This window comes from Synchiropus splendidus, chromosome 16 (assembly GCF_027744825.2).
Source record: "Synchiropus splendidus isolate RoL2022-P1 chromosome 16, RoL_Sspl_1.0, whole genome shotgun sequence".
In the NCBI taxonomy this organism is placed as follows: Eukaryota; Metazoa; Chordata; class Actinopteri; order Syngnathiformes; family Callionymidae; genus Synchiropus; species Synchiropus splendidus.
In genome coordinates, this window is record NC_071349.1 from 20,267,562 (window position 1) to 20,288,411 (window position 20,850).

A 20,850-nucleotide genomic window follows, 5' to 3' on the forward strand; every position below is an offset into this window, starting at 1 on the left:
GCGCGAAAACCTCAAGTCAATATTAAAATCATGATTTTTGATTCAAGCTTCTCACAGTATTTAGCCCATCAACTTGGAAGAAAAAAGATGTGTTTGTGTTTTTCGTTTTAATTTCACACTCGAACATTCAAACTGTGCCGACAAATCAAAAAATAATATTTCTGACACTGAAGAACTCCCAGGGGCCACAGAGGAGCGCCGGAACTTCTACGACTACTGTTAGACAATTACAGTGGTTGTAAACGTAATTCAACAAAGTTAGTAACTTGATGATGTTTTAAAGCTTTATAAATGCTTTGTATGGAACAAAACACAATTTTGGCTTCATTTTATTTAAATATGAATAAATATCATGTGTCAGGCTGATGTGATCTGTTGTGCAGCCCTTGGAAACATTTCAATAAATGAGACAAACACAGCAAAAAAGAGGATTCCCTCCCTCCCCCACAAACTAGAGCAAAAAGTAGGTTTAACATGTTTTCTGATATAAAATACCTTTACAACTCTAACTGCAAAGATTAGTCTGAACAATCCACACATCTGGTACTAGTGCTACCTGAGCTCCTCTGTGGCGTCGTCGGCTTTCCAAGCGTGTGGTGGAAAACGGGTTATAAACAGAAGGAGGAGCGATGCACAGCATCAGTAATGAGCAGCAACAATGTCCTGGCACTTGTGCTCTCAGAGGTGTCGCCGTGTTATTTCCACGCTAACACTGATCCATAGACACTTGCACGTGAACAACCCTATGCAGTCCGTCCTCAGGTTGAGCGAAGTGCACGCCGCCTCTCGGCTGCTCCCTGGTTCCCTCTGCCGAGCGCAGGCACGTGAGCTGGATACACAACAGCAAGACGCAGCGTTCACGGATCCGGAAGGTCGGAGGTGTCCACAGTCACCTGCGGGAAAACGGCAGTCGCTGAGCGGCGGCGCCTCCACAGCCTTCGGTGCCGAGAGCTCTTACCTTGATGAAGAGAGTGTCGTCCTTGATGTAGGTGCCGTTCTCCAGGACGCTCTGGGACACAAAGAGCGGACAGCCAGAGGCGATGTTCATCTCAGCAGAGGGGCGTCTGAAGCTGCTGCTGTTGGGATCCGGCTTGAAGGCATCGGCGAGGTGTTTTCTAGCAGGACCTTGATCCATCAGCATTAAAGTCACCTGATTAGAAAAGAGATTTCAAAGTTTGTCAAACCTCACCAGTCAGTACGAGCAAGTGAGAACGGTTTGAAGGGAAATATTTGGTGGACCGGACCTGAATGAAGCAGAGCAGACACACACAGTCTTACCTTCTGCTTGAAAGGCCACGGAAGCAGTGCGTCGTACTCGCCCCTCATCACCACGAAGAAGAGCGACAGGTGCGTCCCCTTGCCCATGCCGTCACCGTTCAGATAGATGCGGGCGCACATCTTATAGCCAAAGTAGCCGGTGTAAAAAGGCTGCGAGTACAGTGACAAGGTCTTTGATGCCACGGCTTCCTGTTTCCGTCTCTTATAATCGCGGATCTTCCAGATCAATGTCCCGTTGTAGCTCGCCGTCTCCAGAACTTGAAATCGCAGGTCCATATCAGCCAGTCGGATCTCGTGGACACTGAGCATGTCATCGTGCCGATTCAGCTGCGTCTCCAGGGTGGCTGCAGGGGAGAGTGAGCGTCATCATTCAGCCGCGAGACCCCTCTCCCCCCCCTCAACACCACTCACCCAGAGTGTGGGTGGTGGATCCGGTCGCGTTGCGTCCTCCCTGTTCAAGAGCGCTCAGCCGGGTCCGGACATTTTCCAACGTTCCACGCAGACTCTCCACCTCCTCTCTGAGCAGCCGAAGAGAACGGAGTTCCAGTTCCACCTCCAGAAGCTTTTCTGAGTGAGAGCTCATCAGTTTCTAGGAAGACAACAGCAACAGTGAGACAGAAATGCAACCGTGCCATCGCCGTAAAAGCACCAGCCACATATGAGAGTCACTGATATATACAGCATACGCACTTGTCCACCACATCAGTATGTTACGACATTAGCAGCTAAGCTAGCTCGACATCAAACACCCAGGAATGCTGCGACAGTGCGAAGACTGGCCACATGAGAAGCACCGCATGAGGCATCTGTACCTGCATGGCAGTCAGTTTCTGATCGATTTGTCGATTCTTCTCCCTCTGTTCGTTGTTCTGACTCTCCACTTCAGTCAGCCGGCTGCTGAGACCAGGAAGGACCTTGTACCTGTCCAGCAGTTCCACTTTGACCTCCTCAACCTGGACACAAATGCACTTTGAGAGGTCGGTTTCCTGCCTCCAGGGCACCATAGCCAGGATACCTTGGTCTCTATGGAAGCGTTTCGAAGAGCCAACATCCTCAGGTGGTCTGCTGAGAAGGTGGACTCATGTTGTTTCAGCTCTTGGCTTAACCCCTGGAGCACAGGAAAGTCACTTGAACACACAGGAATACGGACGCACAGACACAAAGTCGGCGTTACCTTGAAGGTGCAGCCGTATCGCTGGAACTGGCAGCTCATCTGAGCCTTGGGACAGTCGTTCTGATGACTGGACAGCTGCAAGACAAGGGGAATATCAGAGGCAGGTCAGGAGGCAGCTGTGACCGACAGACAGACAGACAGGCGAGGCCCACCTCACTCCGCGTCAGAGAGGGGAATGAGCAGAAGTTGGGACAGGTCACCGGGAAAGCTGGACACACCGTTTCTTTATGTTTCTGCAGGAGAGACAGAGCCCCAGATCAGAGTGGCCCGGGCTCACGTCCGGGCTCAGTGGCGGAGGGCGCCGCTTACCTGCAGGTCGGTCAGCGGCATCTTTGCCATGCAGAACTCACAAATGATCTCTCTGTGTTTACATTTCTTGTTCAAGTGGTCTGGAATTTCTTTCCTCATCATTCGCTCTTTGCATTTTCCTAACGGACAGGGAACCTCGTAGAACAGACACACGATGAGATGGTCCTGAACACAGAGGAGGCAGATGAGAAACAGAAGCCCGCCAGCGAGTCCAGGAGCGCGTACGGGTATTTGCTGCAGGCTCATCTGTTCTTGGCAGCCGTTGTTTTCACAGCGACAGTGCACCATGAGCGCCATGATCTCCCGATGACAGCAAACATCTCTGAAGATCTGGCGTTGACAAATGAAGCGGGTTGAGTAGATGTTTCAGGGGATTCTTGGAGAATTCTTCAATGCCCACCTTATTACTGACCAGGGGCTCCATGTCAGCCGGACACACTGGGTTGGGACGACTGAGAGAAAGGCCAGGGATGAAAATCAGGAAGGAAAAGCATCACGCCTTGCAGCCGGCGTCTCACCTGAGGATGTCATTGATGCAGCTCTGACAGAATCGGTGTCCACACTCAGTCTGACGTGGCTGACACAGGACCAGCCTGCACGACTCGCAGCAATACTTGGCCTCCGGGGTCTCCACAAAGTGATCTCGGAAGCCTCCGTGAAGAGGCAAGAAGCCTGCGGGCACACCTGCAGGCAGACAGGGGGCGCTCTTCACTGGCTTTACTCAAACCTGATGACATGTTTCAAAGCAATGGCCTTTGGCAGTTGCCTAAGAGGATCCTGTCTCAAGACTGGAATCTCCCAAACTGTCATTTCCAAACAGACTCGGCAAACCAGGATGCTACTAGCAACACATGAAGGCGCTCCTGTGTCTTTTTTTATCCATTCGTTCTACGACGTTCACATGGCTTCGTCTGCAGTTATTTTTGAAATTTCGACATGAGTCGGATTTCACCAAGTTGAGACGAGGAACAAGACAGAAAAACATTCGGCCATTATTTGTTTCGTTTGGCAAGCCGTTGCTTAAGGTTGTCCAGTGGAATCGCCTCAAGACAAGCCAGTGGGGTGTCGAACCTGACGCCCGACAGCCACACCTCACCTGAGGACAGCACTGCCATCTACAGGCCCCGAAACACACTGCAGCAAGTGGCACTCTCAGCATCCGAGCAAAAGGCGCACGCTTAAGTACAGTCACTTACAGAAGATCTGGTCGCTTTTGGTTTTGGTGCCTCAGTGATTCACAAAGAACGCATCTTCTCCTCCCACAAGTGATGAGAATCATTTCCTTATCATGTGTGATGACACCAGAGAGGTAGGTGCACCAGCAGATGGATGGAAGGCTGCGGCCGTTTGAACGCAAACAAAGCCCACAGTTGACTCATTGAAGAAACCATTGCTGCAGTCGCTAGCCACAACTTGCCTCACACACCACAACAACTCAACACTGTACATTCACAAACAACACAACACCGCTGACCTTTAAACCACTGCACTCTGGAGTGTGAGAAGCTCAAACCAAGGCTCCCATTCCTGCTGTGGTCTGAGGAAACACCTACCTTGCAAAGGTGCAGAGTCACTGGAGGGCCACGGGTTGACTGGCCGGTGGGGGGGGATGGTGATGTGAGGGCCCACAGAGAGGGGTGAGGCCAGGGAGGGCGCCACCTGCTGGAGTGGTATCTGCACCTCCCTCCCGTCAGCACTCTTCCCCGCTGACATGACCTGCGGGTCAGAAGATGCACGGCAGCAGAGATCAACAACATGACACCTGCTCACACGCTGGTGAAACCATCCACAACATCAGATGCGTCAATCAGTTTCCTTCACGATGTTATTAAGCCGTCTACCTCCGAGCCGACCACAGGGTTGTCTGCAGCGTGAGACCTCTCAGCAGGAAAGACACATCATTTCCTGCCATGACTGTGGGTATGCAAGGGGTTTTTCCACTGACAGCGTCATGACACACACACACACACACACACACACACACACACACACACACACACACACACACACACACACACACACACACACACACACACACACACACACACACACACACACACACACACACACACACACACACACACACACACACACACATTAAAGGGGCCTGTCATGAAATCCATCAAACTATCATGACCTGGCAGCTCGGTCCAAAGACTGAAACTGAAAGTCGCATGTTCTGACCACAACTGAGGCTTGAGGGACAACAGGAGACGCCGCTGCTCTCTTGCCATCGCTCTTGAGCAAGGCTCTCTGCACAGATGCACGGTACTTTCTGGACGTGCGCCTGGTATGTATGTAGTTCAAATCCCCAGCAGCCAGTGTCACCTGACATCTGCCTCCGGAGCTTGGTTCACCAGGGTCCAGCCACTTTTTGGACTTCACTGGTGGAAGCCAGAGACCAGCGTGGGTTCAAATCCCGTGACGGAGCGGAGAGGCGTGCAGAGCACCAGGCCTTACATTTGTCAGAAGCTAGCTGTGCCACACAGGTCAGGGGTGACAGTCTTCAGCCCAGTGTCCGGAGCCTCTGCCCACAGACAATGGTGTTCAACTACACGTCACTGATATGACACAGCAAGGTTCTCGCACACGTGCAGAGGCACAGGCTGCTAGCTGACAGCCACACGCCGGGTAATGTGTGAGCCAATCAAAGTGCGTCTATGAGCTTGACTACATTTCAACCCACAAGAGTGTCGATCGGTGAAATGTGCTTCAGATGAAACCCTGAATGTCACCGGACCCAAAACAGAAAACGGACGTTGTCCCCGGTCCATCAGAGATGGCCTCAGCTCTCAGGTCCTGTCTCGCAGGGACCAGCTTGGCCTCAGCTACTCTGTCATTCCAAACACACAGCTCCGCCCGGCCTACTCTCTGAGACAGCTACTGTATGAGATACCGGCTGCCGGAGATGTTTCCATCCTGGTCCACTCACCTGAGCTTCCTTGACCACGGCAGTCATTGTCCCTCGCACTTTAAATCCCCTGGTGATACACCACGGATCATGTGCAACTACCTTCTCCCCACAGCGGCGCCAGGCCCCGCCCCCTCTCTCTCGCTAAAATCTATCAGCATCACCATCTCTGAATATTCTATGAAGGCGGAGTCGAGCGCGTCTGCGGGACGTGGCTCTCTTGAGATCTGACTTCTTCCAACATGAGTGGCAGAACCACCAGCAGCCTCCATCTCATTTGAATATGAAACGGCAGCATGTTTTCTGTCACCATCAAACTGTACTTTTTTCCTACATTCCTCAATACAATGTCAGAAATACGTTGTAAATAGCAGGTAAAGAACTATTTTTTACAAATAAGACAAAATCGGGTGTTTCTCTGGATTGACTTGTGTAATAACAAGGTCATTAAAACAACACTTGTTTGTGTTGTAATGAGACTTTTTTAAGGCGACAGTTTGAATAATTACTGAACTTATATTGTGAAAATCGTCGTGATCACTTTTCCGATGACGTTGCTATTATTCCTGTATTTACAGTTGACACTAAGGTCGCAGGTCACAGCTGCGGCAGCGCAGCGTCGTCACTGTTGCTGTGGTTATATTCATCCTGCTGCTTCTATTGAAGTGACTGTCACTGCTGTCGCTGCTCTGCTGCAGCTCGAGATGGGACCAGAACCGTCCGGCCTGGAGCCTGGTCAGGTGACAACCATACACTCGGGTCTTTTCCACGATCAGCTCTCTGCCCTGGCTGCGCTCCGACTGACTCACTTCAGCCTCGGACGCTGGTTGGTTATGGCTACATCAGCATCATTCAACAACTCAGTGATGACACTCATTATCTCACGAGTGCTGTGAAAGAAAACATGAATTTAACAACCTATTAATTCATTCCCCGCCCCCCCAGATTCCTCCCCATCCCCAATATGCAATCCAAGATGGCTGCCCCGGACGTAAACAGGAAGTCGTTTTGAACCAATGAAATATGAATATAACACTTTCTGCAAATGTGTGTTTCCTCTTCTTCCGGCGGGTTTTCCAGTCGCTAACGGAGCATGCACCTCTCACAGGTCGCTCATCTCTGGACCCGTCCCTGGCCGTCACTAACTTGACCTCATTCCCAGCACTGACTTCTCACTTCCGAGGCAAGTGGAAGGCGGTAAAACTAGCAAGCTACAGCAGTTGGATTTAGCCTACATGGAAGCGTTAGCTGGATTATCATACGTGGCTTCACTCTGTAAAAACATTCAATCCAACAAGCTGTTGAGGCCACAGTGTAGCGTGAGCTGCGGCCCGTGAGCTGGACCCGTGAGCTGGACCCGTGAGCTGGACCCGTGAGCTCGGCCCGTGAGCTGGGCCCGTGAGCTGCACCCCGTGAGCTGCACCCCGTGAGCTCGGCCCGTGAGTTCGACCTGTGAGCTGGACCCGTGAGCTGGACCCGTGAGTTCGACCCGTGAGCTGGACCCGTGAGCTGGACCCGTGAGTTCGACCCGTGAGTTCGACCCGTGAGCTGGACCCGTGAGCTGGACCCGCGGCCCAACAAAACTCAGAAGTGCTTGGCCAAGACAGTCAAGTGTCTGCAACTTGGGACGCGACAGCTCATTTGCATGGAGATCACAGAGACTCTCGTTCTCAGAAACATAAAAAGGCTTCTATGTTTAGCCGGCTGCCAAAACGCCTCGCTGCTAACAGGCGGACGCATCAAGCCACTGTACCTGCTTTCTGAACTCATCAAATGCGCTTCATTGTTTTATTTTTAGGTCTGTGTGCCGGTTTATTTCCGTCACATTCTCCCGCTCTCACTGTAGCGGAGCGCGGAGCATGCTGGACCTGGCCCTGCAGAACACTGGCTCTCATCACTGAGCACCAGTGCAGGTGGAAGTCACTGGCAAATACATTTATGATCATGAATACGCAGAAAATGAACGCAGACTTGGATTCCAGGCTTCATCTCCAAAAGGAAGGCGCCATCATCACGTGGTGTCAAGTCCAACCCTGGAAAACCTCCCTCCTTTGCAGAGAAAAGGCAAAAGCCACCAAATTTCTTTTAAACTTATCTGTTCGGTTTTTGTAGCGAGTTGTGTAAACATACACGAGTTTCATTTCCCTCAGTCTTGAGGCTTCGACTCCAAAAAGTCCCGCCTGCAAAAGCCAATTTGCATCACATTCCAGTCGCAGCCCAGCCCTTCTATAACTTCTGTAGCCAGATTTGCCATCGACATACTCCCCAGCATCGCACACAAACAGTGGCTGCGGACACCAAGCACACACAGTGAAGCGGGGAGACACAAGAGTGAAATGCTCACTTGAGCCACCACGGTGGTGACGCAGGCGGCGGGAGAAATGCTGCTCATTCACAAAATAAATCACTTCTTTCTAATGACACCACCATCTACTTTTTGCATCATTTTTGTTGTTTTTTTCACTTTCAGATTCTGCGGTAAAATGGAAGGTTTTGGGTTTCAGTGACTGGATCCTCCAGACAGGAGGGAGCAGGCCAGTCGCTGGGCAGGGTCAGGGATACATTGAACAAAGATAGAGCTAAAACTGACAAGAGATGACCAGGAACGACGGACTGCTCTGGACCAACGGCTGAATTCACAATTGAAAGACAATAAAAGTTGAATTCTACGAGCAGGAACCTAAATAGCTTGTGCAATTAAAGGAAAAGACGACAAAAGAAAAAACGATACAGTCAACATATAAATCCTGCTTGTGAAGACGAGAGGAGCGATGAGGGTTTGAAGATCACGTGGGTCAGGCATGTGAAAAGACGCATGAGAGCCAGAGAGAGAGAGGATTCTCACCCAATATCTGCTGTTTGCATGATGCAAATGAACCGACTACTGTGATTTAATCATACAGCCACTTCCGAAGGCGGGGGTTTCCCAAGGCAACATTCAAGGTCACATCTAGATTCAAGCTAATAACAGGATAACAACGTTAACAAACATCGCCGTCAACTTTATGACAATCCCAGTCTCAGCTCAACATCCACATCTCACACACAGGTTTGTGTCGCTGTCCCTGTGGGGACATTGGGGGGTTTCTCATTGCCATAACCCTTTCCCCAGCCTCTCGCCCTGAAGGCTCATGGCTCACCTGAACCCCAAACACAATCCATTATAGCCAATTGAGGTTTGGACCTATGGGAGCGTGTGCCGGTCCCCATAAGGTCCCAGAGTTCAGTGAAGAATCGCTCCCCAGCAGGCAGTATAAACAAGCCCACACACACACACTCGTCCTCTTTATCTCATTTAAGACAACTCCATCCTAAATGGGACTTGAATGGCCAAACTGTCTGTATTCGGCCGATGACAACATGATACTGACACAGTTTACGGTAAGTACACAGCACCTACGATAAAAGGTCTCGCTGACCAGCGGTGTACATTTCAACACAGAGTACATTTAAACCGATCACAGCGGGAATGAATGGACGCGGACCTGTCTCATCTTTTGCTTTCATTTACTCTTCTGGAGACGGACCAACTGAGCCGCTCTCGACACACCGAGAGCGACGCGGTGGGTTTCAACAACTCGCCAGATGAGGACAGAATGCGGTGCCGGAGGACGGATGGAACCAGTCGTTTGGCTTTCAACGGAGCTGGCACTGGGGAAAACCTTCCCTCAGCGGTGTGACAGGTGTCTGTTGGGTTGCGTGGTCGACCTTAGCGGCCGAATTTCGAGTTTCAAACGGATGCGATTTTGAAACTGGCCCACTCGTTCTCGTGCTCCGGATCTGGGTTCGATTGGTCGGGTCTGGTTCACAGGTTTTCCCCCGTTCGATTCCAAATTCTCCTGATTAATGCGGCCAGTTATGGAGATTTTGGAGAAAATACTCCACTTCTCAATGGTTAGTGGTCACGTCCGCTCAGCCGCTGTGAGCGCCAGCCTCTTCGTTCGGTTGTGCCACCATGCAAAGACCGTTGGAGACACCTTCCCCGCCGCCTAGCTTGTTGTTCGCCGTCGCGCGGATCGACACGCTGACGAACGCTCGCGGCTGTGTTGACCGAGGCAGAGATCGGCTGGGACTGGCTCTTGGACTCACATGAATCTGCTCCGCAGGCCACACTTGCGCTCAGCAGCTCCGCGACTCGCCGCTCTCTCGCTGGGACTCAAACCGACGACCTACCGCTGCGACCATGCCTGCGCGACACGGGCCGGGCTCTCTTCATGGTCCGGGTTCGGGGCTCCGCCGGCTGCTGTCCTTTGTGCGGGAGCTGTCGGGGATCCAGTGTAGCGAGATCCAGCAGGCACCACTGATCACACTGGAAACCCCCTCCACTTCTTCCGCCCAGGAAATCCCCCAGCCCGTCGTCAGGCCGCCAGGGGCCGCTGTTGCTCCCGGGAGCGCCCAGCGTCGGCAGGCAAGCGAAGAGTGAGGTTTTTGTTTTTCATTTGCAAACCCTGACCAATGTCATTACCGTTTATCGGATCGTGTCGGGGGGACTAAAAAAGAAACAGTGACCCCTTTTCTGTCAAGCGTGACGCGCCGTTAGTTTCCATTTCTTATCAGTCACAATTCCTTTTAGTTTCATTTTGATATCTGAGCTTCTGCCCCCGTACGTTTTTGTTTTGCCCTCAACGGGACTGTTTGGACTCTCAAAATGAAAACCAAAACAGCCTGCTCCACTACATTTAGGCGACTGTGGTCCAATCCCACAGTGCAGGGGGAGCAGACCGGTCCGCCTGCTGTCCGTGGGTCAGTCCTGCTCCCAGGTGTCTCCACAAAAGCAGCATCACTCGGCTCCCCCCGGTCAACCATGAGCGCCACGCCACATCTTCTGTCCTGTGATCCACAGGGCCTGAACGTTCCACCACCTCCGTTGGCTTGAGGATATAGACGAGCACGGCCTTTGGGAATTCGCTGCTCAACCTCCTCACACCAGTTTCAATCCTTCCAACCAAGGGGAAAATCGAAGGAAGTGGCTGTGGATCCTGAACCTCATGTCCAGAGAGCGCTGTGGAGCATCGCTGGCGACTCCAGAGGCTCAATATTTCCAGGGGATTTTTGCTCGACGGTGAAGACAAGACGCTCCTTCAGTGATGATCTGGGGTCGACTTCACCATTTAAAGCACAACGCCTCAGGAATAACACGAACCTCTCCATTACCAGCGGCAGCATTATACGAGGAAAGCGGAGAAATCTGATGAGCTTTGGTTTTTATTTTAACTAGAAAAAGAACAACGTCACAGGGGCAAGAACGAGCCTGCGACCTGTGACGTCATCCAACATGGCTTTATCTTCACACACTCACATGCGCACACACTCGCTCGCTCGCTCACGCCAATAAAATATCGATTAGAAAACCACAGGCGTCACAGTTGGGTGGATCTGGCCTGTTCTCAGATTGGTCCGGATCAGAGACGACGGGAATCATCTGATCGAGCTTCAACTCAACTGTCCAACATAAGCAGGGAACATTAAACTCAAAGAAGTAGACGCAATAAAGGTTAGGAGGTGGAGGTCAGAGCTCTTCAGGCTGCTTCTGGGAGTCGGGTGGGGATGTCGGTTCCTGCGGAGAGAAGCATCAGAACATCAGAAGAGCAGCTCAGATGACAGACCAAGCGGATCAGCATCGTCACCTCCTTCACTGCCGCGGCGCCGGGCTCCGCCCCCTCCTCCTCCTCCGCCGGACTTGCCTCCATCTTGTATTCCTCCTCTCGCTCTCCGCCCTCGATGCCATGTTCAGCCTCCCACTCCTGCAGAACCTCGTCCAGATTGAACCTGCGTCTGTAATTCACCAGGAAGTTCTTGACTTGCACCACCGACTTGTTCCCGATCACGTCGGAGATGGCCTGGTAGTCCCGGCCGTACTTCCGGATGGCTGGGAAGAGAGGACAGCCGGGTCAGCCCAGATGGAGCCACAGGATCCAGAGAGAGCCGTGGTCCGGCTGCTGCTGGTGCCACGCCAGGGTCGGGATGAATCATCTTCACTTCATCCAAGACGCCATCATGTGGACTGACACAAGCATCGCGTGAGACAGGTCGTCTGTTTTCTGATGAGATGTGAGATCAAAGGAAAGAGACGCCGTCTGACTCTTCTCATCAGCAGACATGTGGGAGTGGACCACACGGGTTTGTCTGCAGCTTCATCCATGCAATGACACTTGCTGTCAAAGGCCTTCACAGCGGTGAGAGGTGAGAGAGGTGCGGCCCACAGCAGCAGATGATCCACTCACCAGCACCAAAACAAGCAGTTCTCCTCAGACTGGTGTGAACAACCAAACTACACTGGGAGCAACAGCTCTCCCACAATATGCTGCACTAGCAAGAGGACGGAAAGAAACAAGTCAGACAGAAGGGACGCGTCTTCAACATGGGACACATGACCAGGACCGAGCAAGTGACGGCGCTCCTGACCCATCTCTGAGGAAGAGATGCGGCCACTTCACGTCTGTCCAGGTCCAGTTTTCCTCATCGCTCTGATCTTAGCTGTGCTCCAGGCGTCCACTGCACTGCTGACACACATGTGTATTTCCACACTTGTTCACTTTAGATCAAGAAACTTGGTGAACAAACTAGGAAAGACATCACGGGACGGTGATCAGCAACATGAATAACAAAGAAAAATGACATCATTCTACTATTACTATACAATAGAGTCTACTCTGTTATTTTCCTGAACATTCTAGTCACTTCTGCTCACGTTCATCCAAAAGTTATGAAAAGCACCTCAATACGGAGACACAATTCCCTGGTGTCAGTGAGCGCGCCCTGACAGCAGAGGGCAGTAGCGTGGCAGGGTCATACAACACACACAGGAGGCGCAGCGGCAGCAGAGCCATGCAGGGGGAAAAGCAACCTTCAAAACGCTTGTGAATCCAGACGACGCACCGAAAGTCTCTAAAGCTAATCCAAGTTACAGCCTCTCGAACCAGCCCTGAAGGGGTCATTGAACCCACTGCTCGGCCTGAATGACCCCTGTTGCACCACCTCTGCCGCGCCTTCATTGGCGGATGTAATGAAGCCACTGTGATTTCCGTGTGTGTGTGAAGATAAGGCTCGAGTGATGCAATCAACATGGCAGCCTTTAATCACTGGGCAAAGACGAAGGGAAGCGAAGAAGAGAGTGCAGGCAGGGAGGAGAGGAGGAGATTAAATACGGCCGTCGATCACAAAGGAAATCAAGAGTCACGGATCAGTTGGGGTCCATGTGTTCTGTGAAAGGTGGGCCCCCAGATCAGAAAGGTTAAGAGCCCCTGCTTCACAGACTCCAGAAGCAGAAGCAGAGGAAGAGGCACAGAAACGCTGAGCGACTGTCTCCATACCTTGAACGGCCAACAGCTGCTCCTCCGTGGTCCAGCGGCTGTTAAACTTGTGGTTCACCTGCCAAACACACCTCCGTCAGACAACACAGCACAAAGCAGCAGAAGCTAGACACAGCAACATGGTTTGGCACGACACGCTCCATCTCACACGGACACTGGCTGGGGCCTGACTTCACAACAGTAACATTCTGGGAGGAGACCCGGTTACCTCGGGCTGCCGGAACTCCTCCACCCCGGAGCTCAGCTTCTCCTTCAGGGAGCTGTTGGACTGTTTGATGGCCTGAATCTGAAGCCAGAGAGAGCCAGTGGTGAAAAGGGAAACGTGGTCACAGGCAGCTTCAAGTGGAAGCACAGAAGCCAGTGGCGCCTCACCTGTCTCTTGATGGAGACCAGCTGTCCATCCAGCTGCCTGATCAGCCCTGGAGCCGAGCTGGAGGTCAGTGAGACGGCGTCCTGTTGGTTCAGGAACATTCCTCTGGGAGGACGTTTCTTCACGCGCTGAGAAGCCTTACCCCCCGACTGGGAGGGGGACAGAGACGCTCCCTTTATAAAGAGCCTTGAAGGAGCCCCATCAGGCACCGCAGCACTCCTACCTTCAGACCTGCAGAAGATTTGACCTCCGACCTCTCGGACACAGAATTCACCTGAGATGAAACGGAGCAAGTGATGAGAAGCAGGTCAGCAGGTCATAACCGGAGGTCACTTCTCCTTCTACCTCCTTCTTTTCTTCTTGCTGCGACTCTGGGTCACTGACCGAGTTTCCATCTTCATCTTCGCTGCAGGAGAGAGTCGCCACACACATCAGCACCATGGAGTCCCAGCATCCTCCCATCATGTTGTCACTTATTACATGGAACTTAAAACACGTAACACGCGAGGAGACACGATCTGTTCCAACTGTGTGGCCACGAGCGGAAACCTTTCACACCTTTCCTCTGACAGAAAGAGGTTTGTGCATTTCTGAGTGTCAACAATGAGCGCCACACCTGTCGTCTCTGCTCCTCTTGTGTCGGCGGGTCTGTCTGTCCATCAGGCTGGTTTTACTCCGACTTTTCTTCCAGGAGTAATAGAACCGTACAAGGCTGGAGGTGGATTTATCAGGTAGCTACAGAGAAGCACAGATCCACGAGTGAAGTCAAAGACTTGCTGTTGGCCGGGAGCTGCTGGGACGTACCATTTGTTGGATGCGACGGAAACTCTTTCCGTGGCAGCTGAAGGCCTGCTCAAACAGAACCCTGTCCTCCACTGTCCATTCGTCAGGAAACGGCGTGAAGTTTGGCAAGTCAGCCAGAGACTTCTCGATGTTATGATTGTGCCAGAAAAGCATCCCAAGGGCCTGAGAGGGAAAAGCACGGTTACTCACTCGGAATCACTTGGATCCCGTCAGCTCGGTCCAGCAGGTGCTGCATTCAGACCTGGGTTCTGGGAAGCAGAAGAATTATTCACATCTTGCTCATGAAAGGTGGGAGAAGTCAGTGGACACCATTTCATTCATGGTGAACCGACAATTCTCGCGCTCTGGCTTCTTCTAGCTGCCGTCACGTTGCCTTACTTCAGCACACGTGAGACCAAAATACCTATTCTTGGCCAACATTAATGCCATGGTGGAGATTCAACAGTCACAACCAAACAAGCAGCGTCATTTCAGTAGAATTCATGACTGTGTCTGTGAGACGATGAAGTTTAACCCTCGAGTCAACAGACTAGACTAGATCCATGTTTGGTCCCATCACAACACATTTCTTGGCATGTTAGGTTATGAACATGAAAAGTTGCTTCCTCCCACTCGGCAGCAACAGAGATGGTTCACATGAACGTTGTGAAACAGGTGTGTGTTTCTGTTTGGCAGAAAAAAATCCCAAAATGAAATTGTGTGAAATTGCAAACAGACGTGGACGTATTTTGCCTCTGTATTTCTCTGTGTGTGAGATGGTCATCACTAAACACCAACAAGGACGTCCACACACCACCACTGAGGGAAAAGCTCAGCAGCTCTTTGACTCATCCATGGGCTGCATCGCTCCTCATGTTTATGGTCTCTCATGCTTGACTTCTGCAAGAGGAAGGCTTCACTCGGACCATGGAAGGGCCTTCCCACTGGGATGAGGATGAGGACAAGGTCCCACCTGAAGCTCAGACAGAGCCGTACTGTTCTTATCAAAAAGACAGGATGTTGGTTGTTAGGTTTTCGCCCTGTGGGCCTCTGCCAGCTCCAGACAGAGCTGTGGGGAGCGGGTCTCTTTATGGGTCTCCATGGTCCAGGGACTTGTTCAAGTCAAACCATGATGCGCGGTGGAAGCTGCTTCAGAGGAAGGACTGATAGAGATAAACCCTTGGTTGCTAGATAACCCCAGAAGATCAAGCTGATTTCATCAGGGGGTGTAAACATGAAACCATATTCAGTGCAGGAGGTCCAACCTGCTCCCCACCCAGACCCTCACATCCCCGCCTGACATGCGTTTGTTCTTGTGAAAGGCTCAGAAGCGAATGCTCACCTGCTCCATGTTATAACCGTGTTTTTCTTTGGCGATGGCGATGTACTCGTCCACTGAAAGGTACACGCAGAGCCTTAGCACTTTGACGACTCAAACAAAGTAAGACGAAAGGTTCTTACGCTGAGTCTGGTTTAATGTGTTGCTGGGGATCCAAACCAACATGCCAAGATTCTCAGTCGACTGCGAAGCCTTTGCCACCTCTGCGGACACATGGAGTTGCACACAAGGGAAGCAGACAATCAAAGAGGCATAAAAGCCACACTCACATGGAGGCAGGGACAACACACTTAAACTCATACTGTAGGGGTTTTTTTCTCCATGACTCAGTAATATCAATATTGATGTTTCCCGCTTCCATATTTGCAGAGCTTCCATTGACAATTTAAAAACAAGGGATGCACGAGACAGTACAAAAGAGTACTTCTTGATCACCTGACTGTTTTACCATTTGAATGTCAAAAAATACGGGCCAATAAGAAAGCATGCATTGTTGTTTACAGAAAACAATTCAATATGGTGATGGATGATTGGACTAAAAGGGAACAGGATGTTCTGGGACCGGAGTCTGGTGGAGAGAGGACTGAGGTGACTACTGTCACCTGTGTGGCACGTCAGGAACCAAGCTGCTGGGGCGTTATATCAGACACGACTTGATCCCTGCACACACGGACACAAAGTTCCCATCGCACCCTGGAGCGGCGGCTGAGAGCAGGAACCCAGCGAGGCACCGACGCGGCGAGCACGGCTCGTGCTGCTGATGCTAACTCGCTCTTAGTTCGGCCAGACTCACCCGGGTCGAAGTCCGGGACCAGCGCCTGGTACTGCGTGCCGACCCGCATCCCTCCTCCGCCTACACAAAGAGAGTGGTCAGCTCCTCCCGCCGCCCGGCTGTGGCGTGAACCGGCTCACCCACCGCGCTCGTCGTCGCTGCTGGAGCCCGAACTTCCCTCTTCCCAGCAGCTGTTGTTGCTGGTGCCATCGCCGGACACGCTGTTGGCGCCCATGATGGTCGCCGCTCCGGGGCCGCTGGTGCCCGCGGGTGCTCTGCCTCTCCGCTTCCCTGGAGCCTCGGAGTTTCTGTCGAGCATCGCTGCTGCGGCGGCGGCGGCGGACGGACGGACTGGGGACCGAATGCGAGCAGCGGCGGTGACGAGCGGAGGCTAAGCTAAAGTAGCAGGAGTTCTCTGGCTCCCGGAAGTTCCGGTAACTGAAGCGCGAGCGCGCTGACGGGCCGCCACACGCGCGCAGCCAGAAAAACCGGACTCAGCCTGAACAAACCAGAATCCGAGCTGGATCGAGATGTAAATCGATGAAGTTTGCAAAATAAACTTTTACTGACCTTAGTTTGGCCTGTTTTTAAACCACTTTCTGAAGCGGGAGCCGCGGCTGCTCCAAGTGGGACTTTATGAACACTTCTGAATAAAAACAACGCGCGGACACATCTGTATTCACTGTTTTGCCATTCACCACTGGAGTCTGCGAGCGCTCCAGAATTATTTCTTGATTTATTTCCCCTCCCCCTTTCTTTCTTTACATTGGTCCCTTATTTGTACCAAATCAATCTATTGTTTTCCACCTCTCTCTTGCAGCAGTTAACCATTGAGCCATGTGTCTTACCATTTGGCCCCAGTAACAGCACTAACTAGCAACGATTGAACCTATGATGTTGATCTAAAAAAAACTTTCACAAACCATCACAACTGTTATGACTCAGCGTTGCATGCGCTTCAATAAAACCACCTCATTTTTGGACTGAAATGTCTTGCTTCATGTGACGAATATGGACTTGCTCCACCGATGTTTTGTCATTCTGACCTGGTTTCTCCATATGTTGAAGATTAGGATCATTCTGTCAATGAATTCTGTCTCGTTGTTTTGCTTCTTCCTCATCTTTGGACACAAATCCTTCTGGAGTGGCACCTTTCGTAATCTTGAAGCTGCAATTCTCAGCGTGCACATGTGCCCATGTCACATGCCATTTTTAAGGATGGTCTGACGTGTGCCGTCGGTGGTTAAATGGAGCTCGGTCTTGGACACAACAGGCCGCCAGACCAAACTTCACAATCTCACCTCCAGAAATATGGTTTTCTAGCTGTGAGTCGGACAGGTTTTCAGTCTGTGCTCCCAAGAATGTGTGCTGCTGCTCAACCAGTAGCTGGAATGGGACCCAGCTCCGAGCTCTCGGGACCTTGATGGTGATGGCATACGCTGGGCACCACATCACACTGGAAACAGTACGGCTCTGATTCAGCTTCACTGCTAATGCACATCAAATGACTATATCATTAATAACTATATAATACTCTGTTACACCACACCTGTCTACAACACACAACTTCAATGATGGTTCAATGTACGGACTTTACTGGGGATGCTAATATGAACGGCAGATTGTGTCAGTTAAGAACAAATCAAGTGAATAGGAAACAAACGCTGTCTGTTACTGCAGGGCTGCAGGGAGCAAGGGAGAGGGATCCTGCAGGAGCAGGGGAGAGGGATCCCGCAGGAGCCGGGGAGAGGGATCCCGCAGGAGCAGGGGAGAGGGATCCCGCAGGAGCAGGGGAGAGGGATCCCGCAGGAGCAGGGGATAGGGGTCCCGCAGGAGCCGGGGAGAGGGGTCCCGCAGGAGCCGGGGAGAGGGATCCCGCAGGAGCAGGGGAGAGGGATCCCGCAGGAGCAGGGGAGAGGGATCCCGCAGGAGCCGGGGAGAGGGATCCCACAGGAGCAGGGGAGAGGGATCCCACAGGAGCAGGGGAGAGGGATCCCACAGGAGCCGGGGAGAGGGATCCCACAGGAGCCGGGGAGAGGGGTCCCGCAGGAGCCGGGCAGAGGGATCCCACAGGAGCAGGGGAGAGGGGTCCCGCAGGAGCAGGGGAGAGGGATCCCGCAGGAGCAGGGGAGAGGGATCCCGCAGGAGCCGGGGAGAGGGATCCCACAGGAGCAGGGGAGAGGGATCCCACAGGAGCAGGGGAGAGGGATCCCACAGGAGCCGGGGAGAGGGATCCCACAGGAGCCGGGGAGAGGGGTCCCGCAGGAGCCGGGCAGAGGGATCCCACAGGAGCAGGGGAGAGGGGTCCCGCAGGAGCAGGGGAGAGGGGTCCCGCAGGAGCCGGGGAGAGGGATCTTGCAGGAGCAGGGCCTCCTCACTGCTCCAATCTCTGTTTACTCACTGGCTGTTGGGTTGCAGCTCTCGCAGCTCGAGGCGTCCTGTGTCGCCAATCCTGTTTTTCTGAGGAGGATTTTCAGGAAACGTTGAAAGAAGGAGGAGCTTCTTTTCTCATTAGCTGTGATCAACCATCATCCAAGGCAAATTACAGAACACAATTTCCCTTGGGATGAATCAAGTTTCCTAATTCTGATCTCACAACAGATTTACTGCGCAGTCACTGCTGGTCCAGAACTTTTCCATCCCTCTCTATTACAGCGACAGTATGGACCGGTCGCCACTGCCTTCGTCCGTCAATCGTCCGTCACCGCCTGGTGTTTCATGGTTTCTCACCAGCAGAGGGCAGCAGAGTTGAACGCCATTTCTTTTGGACAAGTGTCGTCGTATGCCTTTATTTGTTTCCGTTCCCTACCGCCGCGATGATAAATACTGGACAGCGAAGGCACGTGCCCTCATGTCAGGTGTTGAACGAGAAAATGACTCTGTTCAGGATTGTGGCTCAACATGGCATCTCTGACCTCCGACATGAGGCGATTTATGTATCGATCACGGTCGTTTGTCCAAACAATGAAACCTCAGCAGCAGGTAGCCCTTCTTTAGGTTTCCATTCAACGATACTGGAAACTCTCAGCCTCACGGTGGTGAGCCAGTCTGACCTCATTGGTCACGTGAGCTGACGGGAAGCTTTTCTGTTAGTGCGACGTACACAGCGCTATATGTTTGTGTTTACGCATGTTTGTCTTTTGTTTCTAAAATAAATAAAACAAAATAAAGGCCCGAAGCGTCCAATATGGTGTGAGCGGATGCGTGCGCGAGCCCCGGGAGCCAACATCCGTCGGAATCACCGTTGCACTGCGCTCTGCTCCACACAGCCAGACAGAGGCGACACAGGTCGCTCGCTTGAATATCGTCATTATGCAACAGCGAAAGGGCGCCGTGTTCGCTATGTGACACGCGATATGGCCGCCCCCCTCCTCCCCCCGCAGCCGTGGCGCGGGCCCTGGGGGAGTGGTGTCAGTTTTGGCGTTTATAAGCGGCAGCGCGGCGGCGGCGGTTTGAGACGCGCGCTCTCTGGACTCGGACGGTTCCTCTGCTTCTCCTTCACCTGCTCCGCTCCGGTGACGTCATGCCGTGGGTGGCGTCCTCTCAGGAGGAGATCCTGTCCTCGTCGCCGTCGCAGCGGCAGTGCGAGCGCACCGCCTTCGCCTTCTACTGCGCGGTGCGAGAGCAGCTTCCGGTGTGGCTCCTGGAGGACATGCGCACCATGGAGGTGTTCTGCTGGGAAGACGGACACCCGCGCGCCTTCTCGCACTCCGAGGCCCTTCTGTACGCGCTCGTGCACGACCACCAGGACTACGCGCGCTACCTGCTCCACACGCACGCGGCGAGCGCGCTCAGGGCCCCGCGCTGCAGCTTCTGCTGCTGCCGCAGCAGCGGCGCGCCGCACCTCAACGTGGCGGTGCGCTACGACCGCGTGCGCATCCTCGGGATGATCGTGGAGGCGCTGCAAGGCGGCGCGGCGGAGCGCGTGACGCGCGACTACATCAACAGCTGCGGCGGCTGCGCGCACGTGGCGGACTCTGGGAAGGCGGCGGCGGAGCTGGCGGTGGAGCTCTCGCGGCCCGACTGCCTGCTGCTGCTGCTCGCGCACGGAGCGCAGCCGCACGGCGTTGACGCGGCGCTGCAGCGCGTGGAGGCGGCGCGCGCGCCGGAGGAGCGGCAGGACGCGCTGCGCTGCCTGGACTTCTTGCTCCTCTTCCTGCCCAAGCCTGAGGCGCTGCGCTTGCTCAGCAGCGACAGCGGCCGCTGGCAGGAGCTGCTGGGAACCGAGGTCTTTAACTGGCTGTGCGGCCTGGCCCCGCCATCCCTTCTTCTGCAGTCGCTCAGAAGCTTGGCTCAGGAGGTCCCCAGTCAGCTCAGCCACCTGCCCAACTTCCTCCAGCTGCAAAGCTGGCAGAAGCCGCTGTCCCCGTGGAGACACACGTGATGGCCGCTGCCCGTTCCTGGCCTCCAGCCTGGTTCCTGCGGTGAATGTAAATATGACCGTGCTCAAGACTGGACTGATGACTGAAGGTTTGAATGTAAACTGGAATCGGCTCCTTGTACATATTGTAAGTTAATGTGAGTTGACACTGGATTCACCTCTGAATAAAGATGTTTATCGTATCTGTTTGACCTCTGTTGACCTTCAACGCACACTAACC

At 52.9% G+C, this 20,850-nt stretch overlaps 3 protein-coding genes across 4 annotated transcripts; 1 reads left to right on the forward strand and 2 right to left on the reverse strand.

Moving 5' to 3' along the window:
* Positions 1 to 101: 101 nt before the first annotated feature.
* traf3 (TNF receptor-associated factor 3) lies at positions 102 to 10,043 on the reverse strand. Of its 2 annotated transcripts, none has more exons than XM_053844502.1 (14): positions 9,846 to 10,043; positions 4,315 to 4,477; positions 3,280 to 3,445; positions 3,162 to 3,213; positions 2,987 to 3,091; positions 2,762 to 2,926; positions 2,605 to 2,685; positions 2,453 to 2,527; positions 2,294 to 2,386; positions 2,091 to 2,231; positions 1,690 to 1,867; positions 1,279 to 1,622; positions 959 to 1,150; positions 102 to 893 (listed from the first exon to the last, which is right to left on the reverse strand). In XM_053844502.1, exons 1-14 carry the CDS (start codon positions 9,855 to 9,857, stop codon positions 858 to 860), a joined length of 1,803 nt encoding a protein of 600 aa, XP_053700477.1. In that variant the 5' UTR covers positions 9,858 to 10,043; the 3' UTR covers positions 102 to 857. The 2 variants fall into 2 exon arrangements, with proteins under 2 accessions (XP_053700477.1, XP_053700478.1); XM_053844503.1 differs by having other exon boundaries at positions 9,762 to 10,042.
* Positions 10,044 to 10,859: 816 nt separating this feature from the next.
* rcor1 (REST corepressor 1) lies at positions 10,860 to 17,898 on the reverse strand. The gene is made up of 13 exons (XM_053844526.1): positions 16,394 to 17,898; positions 16,271 to 16,330; positions 15,600 to 15,680; positions 15,481 to 15,533; positions 14,160 to 14,321; positions 13,972 to 14,090; positions 13,701 to 13,761; positions 13,579 to 13,629; positions 13,358 to 13,504; positions 13,194 to 13,271; positions 12,986 to 13,043; positions 11,300 to 11,541; positions 10,860 to 11,229 (listed from the first exon to the last, which is right to left on the reverse strand). The coding sequence occupies exons 1-13, from the start codon at positions 16,566 to 16,568 to the stop codon at positions 11,182 to 11,184; spliced, it is 1,335 nt and encodes a 444-aa protein (XP_053700501.1). The 5' UTR covers positions 16,569 to 17,898; the 3' UTR covers positions 10,860 to 11,181.
* A 1,823-nt stretch (positions 17,899 to 19,721) lies between these two features.
* On the forward strand, positions 19,722 to 20,801 carry LOC128747026 (ankyrin repeat domain-containing protein 9-like). The gene has a single exon (XM_053844540.1). It carries the CDS (start codon positions 19,773 to 19,775, stop codon positions 20,631 to 20,633), a length of 861 nt encoding a protein of 286 aa, XP_053700515.1. The 5' UTR covers positions 19,722 to 19,772; the 3' UTR covers positions 20,634 to 20,801.
* Positions 20,802 to 20,850: the final 49 nt, after the last annotated feature.